Below are 12,437 nucleotides of genomic sequence, written 5' to 3' on the forward strand. Positions count from 1 at the left end.
AAGCGTGCTGTGTCCGCAGAGAAGTGAATTAGCGCGGGAAATGATCCTGTGTCCTCAAAGTTTGTCTCGACTTGTAGTGTTCAGGCAAATACAAACGGGTGAAAGTTGTAGGCATCATTTCACTACTTGTTTCCTACACCAGCACTCTGCTCCTCCCAGCCCAACTTTTTTACACAGCCTTTCGCTTGACACGTACTCCAGCTGCCATGAGTGCACCACAGACCCATTCGAGTAGGTGTAACCGGGATGCCTGCAGCGAGTACCATCTCTATGCCTAATCAAGCTGGTGTGACCGGGTACTCGCAACGTTTGCCACTTCCGTGCTTGACGCAGTAAATCCCTTTGCCACTTCGCACAACCTTCCGGTTGTATATTTTTCGCTCCGTGGGCATTACTCAAAATTTTAACACGCCAATTGAGGATAGTTATGATGACCTGCCGATGTGAATAGTTAGCTTTTCACTTTACGGGCGACTTTGGACTATGCCCCATGCTCCACGCCGCGATTGAAAAGAAAATGTCGATTTGGACCGTTCCCTTGACAAAGATTTCGCGAATCGAGAAGCACGGTCATTTACGAAGCAGCGAGTGTGTTGAGTCGAGTCAAGTTTAAGGCAATGTCCTCGCAAGCGCTGATGAGGCAGCTCATGACGACGAAGTCCTCCATTGTGACGTACTGGTCGTCATCGTCTAGTGAGCGCAAAAGGAGCTCGCCGTAGCTCTGTTTCAGCGTCGCCGCAGCTTCATTCAAGGAAAAGGACTCGACGTTCAGAAGCGTAACCCCAGCACTGTCAGCGCGGGTATGGGCCCACCATCGGCGGCGACTACTGCTAGTGTCGGAGGCCTGGTCGCTGTCTTCTCCCCTGTTGCCAAACAGATACGACCCGATCCCAGACGATGAAGACGGCGGGGTGAAGAACATCGTTCCTCGAGGGACTTGTATCCTCGAAGCAGATGCTGGGAGCCGCAAGATCGCGTCACTGGTAGCATCGCTTGCTTCTAGCAGGTCAACGCCCGAGCTATCGTCCGAGATGTCCATCGAACTGGTTCCTGGCCCCTGTTGAATGGGGGGCGGCTTGTCGTGGGCGTCACAAACTTGGTGGTTTGCGTTGCTTGGAATCATCTGCGTCGTGTTCTGGTAAACCTCGAGTTCAAGCCGGAAGCCATCGTTCAGTGCCTGCATGAACTCTGCAAACGTGATCTGCCCGTCGTGGTTCTTGTCCACAAGCCTCATGAACTCGTCCACGTACTGCTCCATGTGGACGTCTCCCTGACTTCCAGCGTACGGCATCAGTTTTTCGAGCAGCACGACCAGCTCCGAGGCGTCTACAGTTCCGCTGCGGTCTTTGTCTGCGATCCGGAATGCCTCCTTCATCTGCAGGTAAATGGCGTAGTCGTCGGCGGTTTTGTACGTGAAGTCGTTGCTGAACAGCGTGACGAGGGCGTCCAACGATTCCTCCACCAGCGACTCGTAACCATTTTGACTCCGGTCCCATCTAGCCTTGGCAACCGAAGGAGGCGCATTTGAAGGCAGTGGTGGCAAGGGCGCTTCAGGGATGAAGTCTTCGCTTGACGGAGCAATAGCCGTGAAGTAGACAGTCTCAGGCTGCTTAGCTCGCTCTTCTTCCTGCTCTTTGAAGGCGGCAGTGCACTCATCGTTAAGAGTTCCCGCGTTCCTGCGTCGAAGACGAAAGCCTTCGTGTCCGCAGTCTTTGTTCAGCCTCGCTCGCCACTCAACGAGATCCGAGAGCAGTCGGAGTCTGTCGAGTAGTGTCCAGCAGACAGTTAGCACCTGCGTGTACTGCTCGTGCGAGAACTTGGACTTCCACAAGCTGGGCTCGGCTGTAGCATCATGCACTAGCGTTTTCTGCTGCTTCAAAATCGCCGGCAACGTGATGGAAAGCTCTTTGTGCAGTGACCTCGTCTCCTTTTCACCTAGTTGGGCCGTGGTAGGAGACATGGAGTCGGCTTCAACGACGGTGGGGAGAGCGCCAGCGCTTGGTGCAGTGGCGCAGGTGATATGGTGCGCAAACACTCGCTGAAAGACTTTGCTGTACGCCCCAAGAAGCTGCTGGATGTTGGAGCGCAGAAGTCCCCGTGCGCTTTGCGGCTGCATACTGACTTCCACGAGCATCAAGATGATAATGGCCATGGAGTTTTCCGTCAGACTCGAGTATGACAGAGCTGTGGTCGTAGTTCGGCAGCTGTGGTCGAGCAAGACCGACGCGGACATGTACGCGGACACCATGCCGGCCATGCGCAGGTAAGGCGCGCTGTAGCACACGTACATGGACCCCACAATCCACACGAAGAGCACAATGTTGTTGGCTGCGTTGTAAAACACGTTGTCGGAGATCTTGCAGACGAAGAAGTGCAGAATGGACGGCACCACCGTGCCTGCCACGAGCCCAGCCATGCGGTTCTTCATGTTTCCATACGTGCCGCCGACTTGGAACTCCGCCACCATAGCGATAGCGGTGGGTCCTGTAGCGCTGAAAGCGAAGACAAACGTTGACACGCAGTAGGCTATGAGCACGGCGATGGTTGTACGCACGGCGAACATCGTCATCCGTCGCATGTACATGGAGCCTTGGTAGATGCTGCACCAAACCATTTTGAGGAACTTGCAAACGCGGTACGTGCACGAGAAGTCCTTATGGTTAAAGCGGTCCTCGAACTGGAACAGCGTGTGTACGAACGAGTGAAAGGAGTAGATGAACACGTTGAGCGACATCGTCTTCCCCACGTCGCCAGGAGTATGCACCTCGGCCGAGAGCATTGCGCCGTACAGCTTGGTGTACTTCCGCATGAAGAGGTTCAGCGTTTCTTCCAGGTGCTCAAACTTGGGTGTAGGCATGTCTGTCGAGGCCTCGAGTACCTTCTCAGTGATGTCGTGCAGTAAGTCGTTGGCTTCAGCCTGCATGATGTGAAGGCTCTGCTGCATCCTTTTCATGAGGACTACGTGTGTCCAGTGACCATTCTCGGCCTCGATAGCAAATTTCATCGCTCTCAAGTCCTTTAGCAGTCGCCCGTAAAGCTTCACGAACTGCTTGGCGACGTTCTTGTTGAAGGTGAGGCACAGCCCCACGCCCACGATCTCCTCCCACCAGCAATCGTCAAGAAGTTCCTCCATCTCGGACAATCGATGCTGCGCTACCCGTATGAGTCGATCCAACCGCAGCCGAAAGAAATCCATCTTCTTAATGTCTTTCACGCGGAAGCAGTACGAGTCCATGATCAAGTTGAGGATCTTGCGGACATCGGTTGGGGCTTTATACATGTGCCGGATTAGCTTCTTCGTAGCTCTACGATCAACACGTGGAGAGTATCCTGCGGTTAGCTTCTTCGAATCACGGCCACGAACTGTAGACAAAGTAACGTACAGGAGGGGGAATGGTAGCATCACCGTCATGAGCGAGATAAGCGTGCCGGCAACTCCTATGAGGCTGTAGACCGCCAGATTCTTCATCAGTCCCAGCGTGTTGTAGTCGCTGTTATTTAGGTCCTTCAAGCCGGTCTCGCCAACCTTCGGATTCATCGGGTTGATAAACTTGAGCACTGTTGAGAGCACATACAGTTCAACGCTTAGCACCCCCTCACTGAGCAATAGAACCATCGCACGTACTGAAGAAAGCGTTGGACATCACTGCGAACTTCTTCACGTTGTGTTGCTGCGCATTCCAGCCAAAATTACGTTAATATATGGATCAGAAGATGCCCCAACATCATGTTCCACGTACAATCGGCAGCACGAAGACCACGAGTGTGAAGGCAATCATGAACGGAGAAACCAGCCCCCAGTCGTGCAGACTGACGTCGTACGGCGCGTCGTTCAGATTCTCCGGCACTGAAATGAGGTTTTCCTGCGTGATAGGAATCCACAAGAATACTCCGAAATTGTACAGCAGCGCAAGACCCACGCCGAGGTCAATCTGCCAAATCTGCTGCACTACGCCGCCAACAGTGGAGGCCGACGCGTAAATCACCATGATAGCGGCATACGCGAGACCGCCCAAGTAGTAAAATGAAGGCAGGAAAGTCGACCCGGTGGGCGACGTCGACGAGCCCGTCTGAATAACTCCAGCTAGCAACACCCCCGCCGCAGCACGAATTGCACTCCCGATATGTTTACGGAAAGCTGTGAGGCAGTAGCAGACTACCAGTTAGTAACTAGAAAACTACGAGATCTCTATGAACACTGAATTCACGCTACCTCGTTCTTCAGGTCGGCGGCTGGTCTTCTTGACGCGAATGATCGTTTTGCGGCCTCGAGTTTCTTCGTTCGCTACTGAAGCAGTTGAAGCGGTGGACTTTTGCTTTCGCAGTCGAAGCTGCATGGACTGCGTGGTTGGTGTCGTCGGGGAGTCCAAGTCCACGTAGTGTTCACCTGCTACGGTCATGCCGGTCGCGACTTCCAGAGCCGACGGACTTCTCGCCCTCTTCTCCATTGTGCGAGATCAGCTGTGGCGAGCTTCGTCCAGCTGGCAGGATGGGCGGTGAGGTGTTGCAAAACTTAGGTTGTGGCGTCCATTATCATCTACAGAAACGACCGTGTAACGAAGCATCGGGTCCCATTGTGGCAGAGGTTCATGCTCATTAGTTACGAATGAGCTACCACGTCGAAGGTGTTCTCCTTCAGCATCCATACCGCGTCGACGGATACTTTCAAGGTGTTGATACTTACAACATTCTCTCTGAACAACATCACGGATTGGACTCTGGGCTGTAGACCGGGAAGTCGACGTAGCCGTGAGGCCCGGGCATGCGTGTGCCGAACCAAGTGTCGTACCCGGCGGGCTCGTTGAGCGGCCAGTCGTTGTAGAAACGCTCTGCCAGGTCGGGGTTCGAGATGTACGGGCGTCCGAAGCTCACGAGGTCAACAGCGCCGCTAAGCAGAGCCCCTTCTGCTGTATCACGCGTGTAGCTGTTGGCAGCGACTACGGTGCCCTCGAAGTTCTTCTTGACGTCGAACGGTTTGGTGAGTCGGCCCTTGTCCTGGAAGCCGAAGCCGAAGCCGTCCAACGTGGCCAGGTAGGCCAGCCCGAACTTGCTCAGCTCTTTGGCCACGTAGCAGCACGCGTCGTAGTTGTCGGCGCTGCCAGTGTCGCCGTAGAAACCGTTGGGCGACAGTCTCAAGCCGATGCGGTCAGCAGGCCACTCGTTCTGAAGCGCCTGGACGAGCTCGAGCAGGAAGCGAGCGCGGTTCTCAATCGACCCGCCATACTGGTCCGTGCGCTTGTTGGTCGACGACTGCAGGAACGTGTCGGGCAGGTAGCCATTTGCGGCGTGGATGTCGATGCCGTCGAAGCCTGCCTCCTTTGCGAGACGCGCGGAGTTGCAGAAGTCTCGGATGATCTCAGGGATCTCCTCGGTCTTGAGTTCTCGGCAGAGCTCGTAGGGAGCTTGCTCAGCGCTCACGTTGCGAGTGTGGCCCGACACGGGACCGACAGCTGACGGCCCCACGACGTCCCCACTGAAGCTCGGGTGGCCTTGGCGTCCGATGTGCCAGACCTGCAGGAAGATCTTGGCCCCTTTGGCGTGCACCGCGTCCACAACCGGACGCCACGAGTCGCGGTGGGCCTCCGTGTACATGCACGGGGCTCCGTACCAGCCGAAGCCTTGCACCGACACGGCGACAGCTTCCGTGATGAGGAGCCCCGCTCCGGCCCGCTGCGAGTAGTACTCGACTTGCATGGGTCCTGCCTCGTGGGTCACGGGGTCACATCGCGCGCGAGTGAGTGGAGACAGCACGATGCGGTTCTTGAGCTCGAGGCTTTTGCTGAGCTGGTACGGGGTGAAGAGCGTGTAGTCCTTGAGCGGCACCGTCATGGTTGGCAAGGTACGAGGGGAGCGTGGGGCGGTTTGGAGGTGGTGTAGCTTGGAGCGAGCAAAAGGACAAGTGAGAAGGAGGTTGAGAGGAGCATGTTGAAGGATTTGCAACACTTCAATCCCATGTTGACCATGTTGACGGTTCGGCTCGCATCGAACGGAAGCAGCTCCTGGCCATCATCTCCACTACGCCAAAACCGGTTTGACACGAGCACCCTCGGCTTCAAACACACATCCGTCAGACAGGCACAGCGGTTGGGCATCAGTGCACCGAGAGTCTCAATTGGAGACTACCGGTGTGCCAAGCTTATCTTGCATGAAGGCTTGAAACGCAAACGAAAATGCTACCGTAGCTTTGACTAGCATTGGCTGAGCAGCATGTCCTGATCAGTTGTGACGCTAAGTTGAAGCACCCCGCTGAGCGACTCATTGGTGAATCATGCCTGCTTCTCTCGGAAGTCAAACCATTGTACTCTATCATCGCAAAACTAGCTAGAGTGTTGATTACATGTCAACGTTCTCCGTTTGGATACGACTTATCCATGTCCTCTTTACTGCGGACCGGAAGCGTAGAGCGCCTTCACTACATCGGCGAAATGCCTGGCAAGTTTCGCTCGCTTAGGCTTCAGCGTGGGGGTGACGAGGTCGTTTTCGACGGTGAAAGCCTCGGTCGTAAGGAAAATCTTCTTCACACGCTCGAAGCCGTGCAGGCCGTCGGCGTGAGCTACGACGTCCATGTCCGCAAGAATCATCTTCTCCAGACCGCGCTGTTGCTCCTTGTCCGTCAGCCAGTTTGGGAATGGTGAGTGTGCAGCAACTTCAACGTCAGGCACCACAACCGCGACGAGGTAGCTCTGCAGCGAGTCTCCGTCCACGAACACTTGACCGACAAACTTGCTCTTCTGGTACACGCCCTCCACCTTTTCGGGGGCGACGTGTTCGCCCTGAGAGAGTTTGAAAATGTGTTTTTTACGATCGACAATGCTGAGTGTTCCATCAGCATTCCAGTGGCCGATGTCTCCCGTGGCGTACCAACCATCGGCATCCAGAACCTCTCGGGTCAGCTCGGGCTGTTTGTAGTAACCGGAGAACACGTTCGGACCCTTCATCAGCACTTCACCAAAGCCTTCAGCGCTGGAGTAGTTCATCTCGGGTACGTCAGCAAGTCTAACAGCGAGTCCTGGTAGCGGGACCCCCACGTGCGGACCTTGAGGCATCGTCGCGCTAGAGCAGGCGACGCCGCCCGAAGCCTCCGTGATTCCGTACGCCTCTAGAACGGGCACACCAAAGACGAACTGGAAGAATTCCTTCACTTCGCTCGTGATGGGGGCAGCGCCCGTGAGAATTTGTCGTACTCGACCACCAAGCATCGGCTTGAAGCGGTCAAAGAGTTCTGCGTCGTATTTCTCGTGCTGCAGCAAGTTTAAGCGCTTCTTCTCTTCCAGCGCGTGGTAGAAATACTCCACGTACTTCGCATCGCCGCCCGAGGTGACCTTGTGCTTCAGTTGGTCGAAGATGCGGTTCATGAGTCGAGGTACAGCGACAAACACCGTTGGGTGCAGCGCTTGAACATCGTCCAGAACTTTCGCCACGCTGCCGTGGTAGAACCCGATCGCCGCCCCCTCTGTGATCATCATCGCATGCAAGAAGCGCTCCGCCACATGAGGCAAAGGCAAGAAGCTGAAGTAAACGTCGTCGCGGTTGGCCTGGATCATCGGGCGGTAAGCGTTCACCGCGCTCACAAAGTTGGCGTGGGTGACCAGTACTCCCTTGGGCGTTCCCGTTGTACCCGACGTATAACAAATGGTGCTGAGATCGTCGGGTTTCGGCGGTTCGGCCTCTGCCGGGCGGTCCCTACCGATCTTCACGACGTTGTCTAGCGCCCAAATCTTCACCCCGAGCGCTTCCGCTTGCGCCACCTGCTCTTCATCCAACGCACTCTCATACTGCACGATGGTTTTCAAGTGCGGACACTCGCGCAAGCAGCTGAGCAGCGTGGCCGTCTGCGGCTTGGCACAGAAAACCACTCGCATCTCCGTGTGGTTGAGGATGTAGGGCACCGTGCGGGGTCCCAGCGTGTCGTACAGCGGCACGAGTGTGTAGGCCATGCGGTTGCAGCTCTGCTCGACGAGTGTCCACTCGTACATCGAGCGGCTGAAGACGCCGACCATATCCTGTCGTTCGAGGCCCAGTGCGTGCTTCATGCCGGCCGCCGTCTCGTCCACGTGATCCAGGAACTGAGAGAATGTGCGCCACTCGTAGTTACCGACGGCCACGCCAGTCTTGGGGTCCACTGGCCTGGAGCCGAACATGGGGCGGCTGCCGTCGTCCACCTTGGCGCGGTCCAGCAGATTCGTGTAAAGCGTCATGTGCGGCTTGTAGGGCGTTTGGATGGGGCAGACTCGGGCAGGACCGCGGCCAGCAGCGCTGGGCTCCGTGGGGAGCTCCTGGGTGTAGCAACTGGAGGCGCTGGAAGTCGATGCAGCACGCAGCCAACGCGGTGCGAGTCTACCCGTGATACCGATGCGGGACGAGCGTTGCAAGCATTGCATGGTGGTGTGGAGGCGGCGGGAGGGCGAGTGGCTGAAGGACTCGTCAATGAACGGAGCCCGAGGGAATCTGCAAAGAGTGCGCATCAAGGTCGCCACGCACGAAATCTGCGACGTGTGCAGACGGGTGTCCAGTATGCTCAAGATCGGTGCCTGTTGACGTGACCGTTACGAACTATGTTGCGCGACGAGCAACTTTGCAAGTTGAAGTGATTTAGCAACGAAAGCGGTCGCGCAACTTTGAAGGCGTCTTTCGCGTGACAAGTGCATTGGCGTCTTGCTGAAGGCACTAGCCAAGTCGAAACGAGTTGTGGCGGCGATGCACAGGACACTTCGTCTTCGTGGCGCTCGCCTAAGCGAGATGCGCATCTTATTCGGACTGACTGGACACCAAGCAATCACGCGAGCGAGGTTTGACCAAATGCCAAGCAGCTCTGAATTGCATCGTCTAAAGGCCATCGTCCGGCGATCGATAAACACCTTCACCAGCCAAGGGCATCAAGCTCTGCGCGCGATGCACCGACGCAGAGGACACAGCAAGTGTTTGAGCAGCTCGGCACCAACATGGCGCGCTGAACTGCTCCGACTCGCTGCTGACTTCAGTGGGACCATCGCGCTCGAACAACGAATGCATCAAACAAAAGGCAGGAGTTCGCGCGCTATGCTCTAGGACGAAGCCAAGCTCATTATTCAATCCTGTTCCTCGGACTCACTCCTCCAAGATGACCAAGAGCCTCTTCCTCGCCGTGACGACGCTCGCTGCCTGCCTGCTACAACAAGCCGCAGCCGTGGGCGTGTGCCAGGAGTCGGAGCTGGGCTCGCTGCTCACGAACCCCAACACGACCGCGTGCGCCAGCAACTCGGGCGTCGTCTTCGCCGACCTGGACGGAGCGCCATCGGACGAGCAGCTAACGACCATCTGCGAGACCGACGCGTGTCTTTCTCTCATGGCCGCGATCCTTGCCATCGACCCGGAGGACTGTACGCTGGCACTGAACGAGAACCTGAGCCTCATGAGCGAGCTCGTGGACCCCGTCGTGGAGAAGTGCACGTCCATGGGGATCGACATCGCCGGCAGCTCGTTGGTCGGCAGCGGCAGCGGCGTCGACGTCGGCGACGAAGACAGCGCCGCCTCTGACTCAAGTGCCGGCGGCTCGTCCAGCGCAATGAATGTCGTGAGATCCTCAGGTGCTGGTGTCGCCGTCGCCGTTGTTGTCCTGACGTTCATGCTGTAGTCGCTGAAATGGTCTTGGAATCTCTCGTCAGATTACATGGACCCCCCTACCTGTAAATCAATCAACAATCGTCCACAGTTAGCCTTCTAGACCCGTAGGATTAGGATCTCAATGCAAAGAGACACGAGTGACACCTCCACAAGATCTCAGTCACGCAGGACTCGACCACAGCCTGGATGAAGACCGCCTTTGGGTAACCTTTAGCCTCTGCTGGTGTCCAATTGTTACCAGATACATGAGGCGAGGTGGAGCTCGTCTGAGTTGCAAAAGCGTAGAGGCTAGTCCTCCGCCGCGTCGCCTTTTAGCAAGCCGGCGTTCACAACGCGATCCAAAGGATCGTGCGGCCATTCTTGAATCTGCCGCCCGCCACGCACTCTTCTCTCTATGACCTCATTCACCGCGCCGATGAAGCAATTCTCGTACGAACTGGAAGGTACGGCCACTGCCACCCACGGAGCTGTCCGTATGGGCCACCTCAAGAGCGGATTCACGTCGGGCATGACGCTCTACCGGAACCTGAACGAGTATCGCCGTAAATTCGACCCCGACGGCACTAACAACCTCTTCGGCTGGAGGAAGACCGACCCCACCACGGGCAAACCCGGAGCTTATGAATGGGTCACGCTCAACGACTTCCTGCCGGTTGTGGAGGCCTGTGCGTCGGGGATGAGCCACACGCTCCAGCTGCAGAGAGGTGCCATCGTCGGCGTCTTTGCCAAGAACAGCTACCAATGGTCCATTGTTGAGCACAGTACGAGTCGCATGGCGTACGCTTTGGTGCCGCTGTACGACACGCTCGGCCCCACTGCCATCCCGTTCATCTTGAACCACACCGAGATGAGCGTCGTCTTCTGTGGCAAGGACCAGTTCAAGACCCTCATGGGCGTCGTGCACGAGTGCCCCAGTGTCAAGACGGTGGTGCAGTTCGAGGACGACATCAACGAAGAGGAGAAGGTGCTCGCCCAAAAGCACAAGGTCACGCTCATGACCCTGAGTCAGGTGATCGAGGACGGCAGGAAGAACGTCGTGCCCGCAGACCCGCCGCTCCCCAGCGACTTGGCCACGATCTGCTTCACGTCCGGAACGACGGGCGATCCCAAGGGGGCCATGCTCACACACGCTAACATGATGGCTGCGGCAGCGTGTGCGTTTAACTTCACGTTGACGCTGCCTACGGACGTTCACTTGTCCTACTTGCCCCTGGCCCACTGCTTCGAGCGTGTGATCCAGACCACGTGCATCTACAACGGAGCAAGTGTTGGGTACTACTCGGGCGACGTCAAGCTGCTGATGGACGACTTGGCAGAGCTCAAGCCCACGATCTTCCCGTCGGTGCCGCGTTTGCTGAATCGGATCCATGACAAGATCTCGCAGGGTGTTGAGGCGGCTGGAGGCGTCAAGAAGTGGCTGTTCGACACGGCGTTTGCCTCCAAGAAGTACTACTTGAAGGATGGTCATAAGACGCATGCGTTCTGGGACTTTGTGGTCTTTAGCAAGGCGCAGCAAGCCTTGGGAGGACGTGTGCGGCGCATGATGAACGGCTCGGCGCCGTTATCAAAGGACGTGAAGCAGTTTTGCCAGATTGTGTTTGGAGCGACGATGCTGGAGGGCTATGGACTCACGGAGACCGGCGCGGTGATCTCGTGCTCGACGGATGAAATCCCGCCTGGCGACCATATTGGGATCCCGCTCGGCAACGTGCAGATCTGCCTGGAAGACGTCCCCGAGATGAACTACACGAGCAAAGATACGCCGTGTCCTCGGGGCGAAATCTTGATGAAAGGCGACAATTTGTTCGTGGGGTACTACAAGCAACCCGAGCTGACAAAGGAGACCATTGACGCCGATGGCTGGCTGCACACGGGCGACATCGGCTGCTGGAACCCCGACGGCACGCTGAGGATCATCGACCGCAAGAAGAACATCTTTAAGCTGTCCCAAGGTGAGTATGTGGCTCCCGAGAAGATCGAAGCCATCTACATCAAGAGCCCTCTCATCGCTCAGGCGTTCGTACATGGTGACTCGCTCAAGAGCTACCTCGTCAGTATCATCGTTCCTGACGTTGAAATCGTGGCCAAGTGGGCACAAGACAAGGGTCTCAGTGGCGACGAGGCCTCTTTTGAAACACTGTGCAAGTCTGCTGAGCTGAAGGCGGACATCACCCGAGAGATGGAGAGTCTGGCAACGGAGTACAAACTCGTCGGCTTCGAGCGCGTCAAGAAGTTCCACGTGCACTCGGACCAGTTCACGCCTGAGAACGAGTTTGCCACGCCGACGTTCAAGCTCAAGCGCCCTCTCATCGTCAAGCACTTCCGTGCTGAGCTCGAAGGTATGTATACCGAGTAACTTTGTTCACGGGGTGGATGCCGGAGTTTATTAGCTTCGTAGCCTCAGCAATCCAGTAAAGCCGTAGCATTTTCGCCCTTTTGGCATTGCTATTTTACCTGGCCTGCCTATCGAGATGATAAAATAGGATTCTTGAGGACTTAGCTTGTCTCCACGGCTTCGAGAGTGTGAAGGAGACCTCCCTTGCTACCGAGGATTTCACCCCTAAGCATACCGACTTCCTCGGCTTATAGTGGACGCCGGCACTTAAGAGCGGCCAATCATGTTGCAGTATTTGCACTCTCTCGACGCTTCGGCTTATAAGTTCTGGAGCAATGTTTTCAATACAAAAGTACTAGTATTGATACCGGCATGACGACATTCCGTCCAGTAATTCGGGGATGCACCCAGCCTCCAGCAAAGTGCCACGACGGCAAGAAGCTAACACTCGCCGCGCTTTCGAGGATCACTCGCAAAGGTTGATCATGTGACCTTAGTG

At 56.3% G+C, this 12,437-nt stretch overlaps 5 protein-coding genes across 5 annotated transcripts; 2 read left to right on the plus strand and 3 right to left on the minus strand.

Moving 5' to 3' along the window:
• Positions 1-574: 574 nt before the first annotated feature.
• KRP23_11392 (uncharacterized protein) lies at positions 575-4,448 on the minus strand (the record flags this gene model as incomplete). The annotated part of the gene is made up of 5 exons (XM_067881939.1): positions 575-3,305; positions 3,384-3,558; positions 3,626-3,671; positions 3,741-4,138; positions 4,214-4,448. The coding sequence occupies 5 exons, from the start codon at positions 4,446-4,448 to the stop codon at positions 575-577; spliced, it is 3,585 nt and encodes a 1,194-aa protein (XP_067740229.1).
• A 256-nt stretch (positions 4,449-4,704) lies between these two features.
• KRP23_11393 (putative 12-oxophytodienoate reductase 2) lies at positions 4,705-5,829 on the minus strand (the record flags this gene model as incomplete). The annotated part of the gene is made up of 1 exon (XM_067881940.1): positions 4,705-5,829. One exon carries the CDS (start codon positions 5,827-5,829, stop codon positions 4,705-4,707), a length of 1,125 nt encoding a protein of 374 aa, XP_067740230.1.
• Positions 5,830-6,380: 551 nt separating this feature from the next.
• KRP23_11394 (Long-chain-fatty-acid--CoA ligase 5) lies at positions 6,381-8,381 on the minus strand (the record flags this gene model as incomplete). Its single annotated transcript, XM_067881941.1, has 1 exon — positions 6,381-8,381. One exon carries the CDS (start codon positions 8,379-8,381, stop codon positions 6,381-6,383), a length of 2,001 nt encoding a protein of 666 aa, XP_067740231.1.
• Positions 8,382-9,100: 719 nt separating this feature from the next.
• On the plus strand, positions 9,101-9,613 carry KRP23_11395 (uncharacterized protein; the record flags this gene model as incomplete). The annotated part of the gene is made up of 1 exon (XM_067881942.1): positions 9,101-9,613. The coding sequence occupies one exon, from the start codon at positions 9,101-9,103 to the stop codon at positions 9,611-9,613; it is 513 nt and encodes a 170-aa protein (XP_067740232.1).
• A 384-nt stretch (positions 9,614-9,997) lies between these two features.
• KRP23_11396 (Long chain acyl-CoA synthetase 7, peroxisomal) lies at positions 9,998-11,959 on the plus strand (the record flags this gene model as incomplete). Its single annotated transcript, XM_067881943.1, has 1 exon — positions 9,998-11,959. One exon carries the CDS (start codon positions 9,998-10,000, stop codon positions 11,957-11,959), a length of 1,962 nt encoding a protein of 653 aa, XP_067740233.1.
• Between the last annotated feature and the right edge of the window lie 478 nt (positions 11,960-12,437).

Source organism: Phytophthora ramorum, assembly GCF_020800215.1.
Source record: "Phytophthora ramorum isolate Pr-102 chromosome Unknown Phyram_PR-102_s0012, whole genome shotgun sequence".
Classification (NCBI taxonomy): domain Eukaryota; phylum Oomycota; class Peronosporomycetes; order Peronosporales; family Peronosporaceae; genus Phytophthora; species Phytophthora ramorum.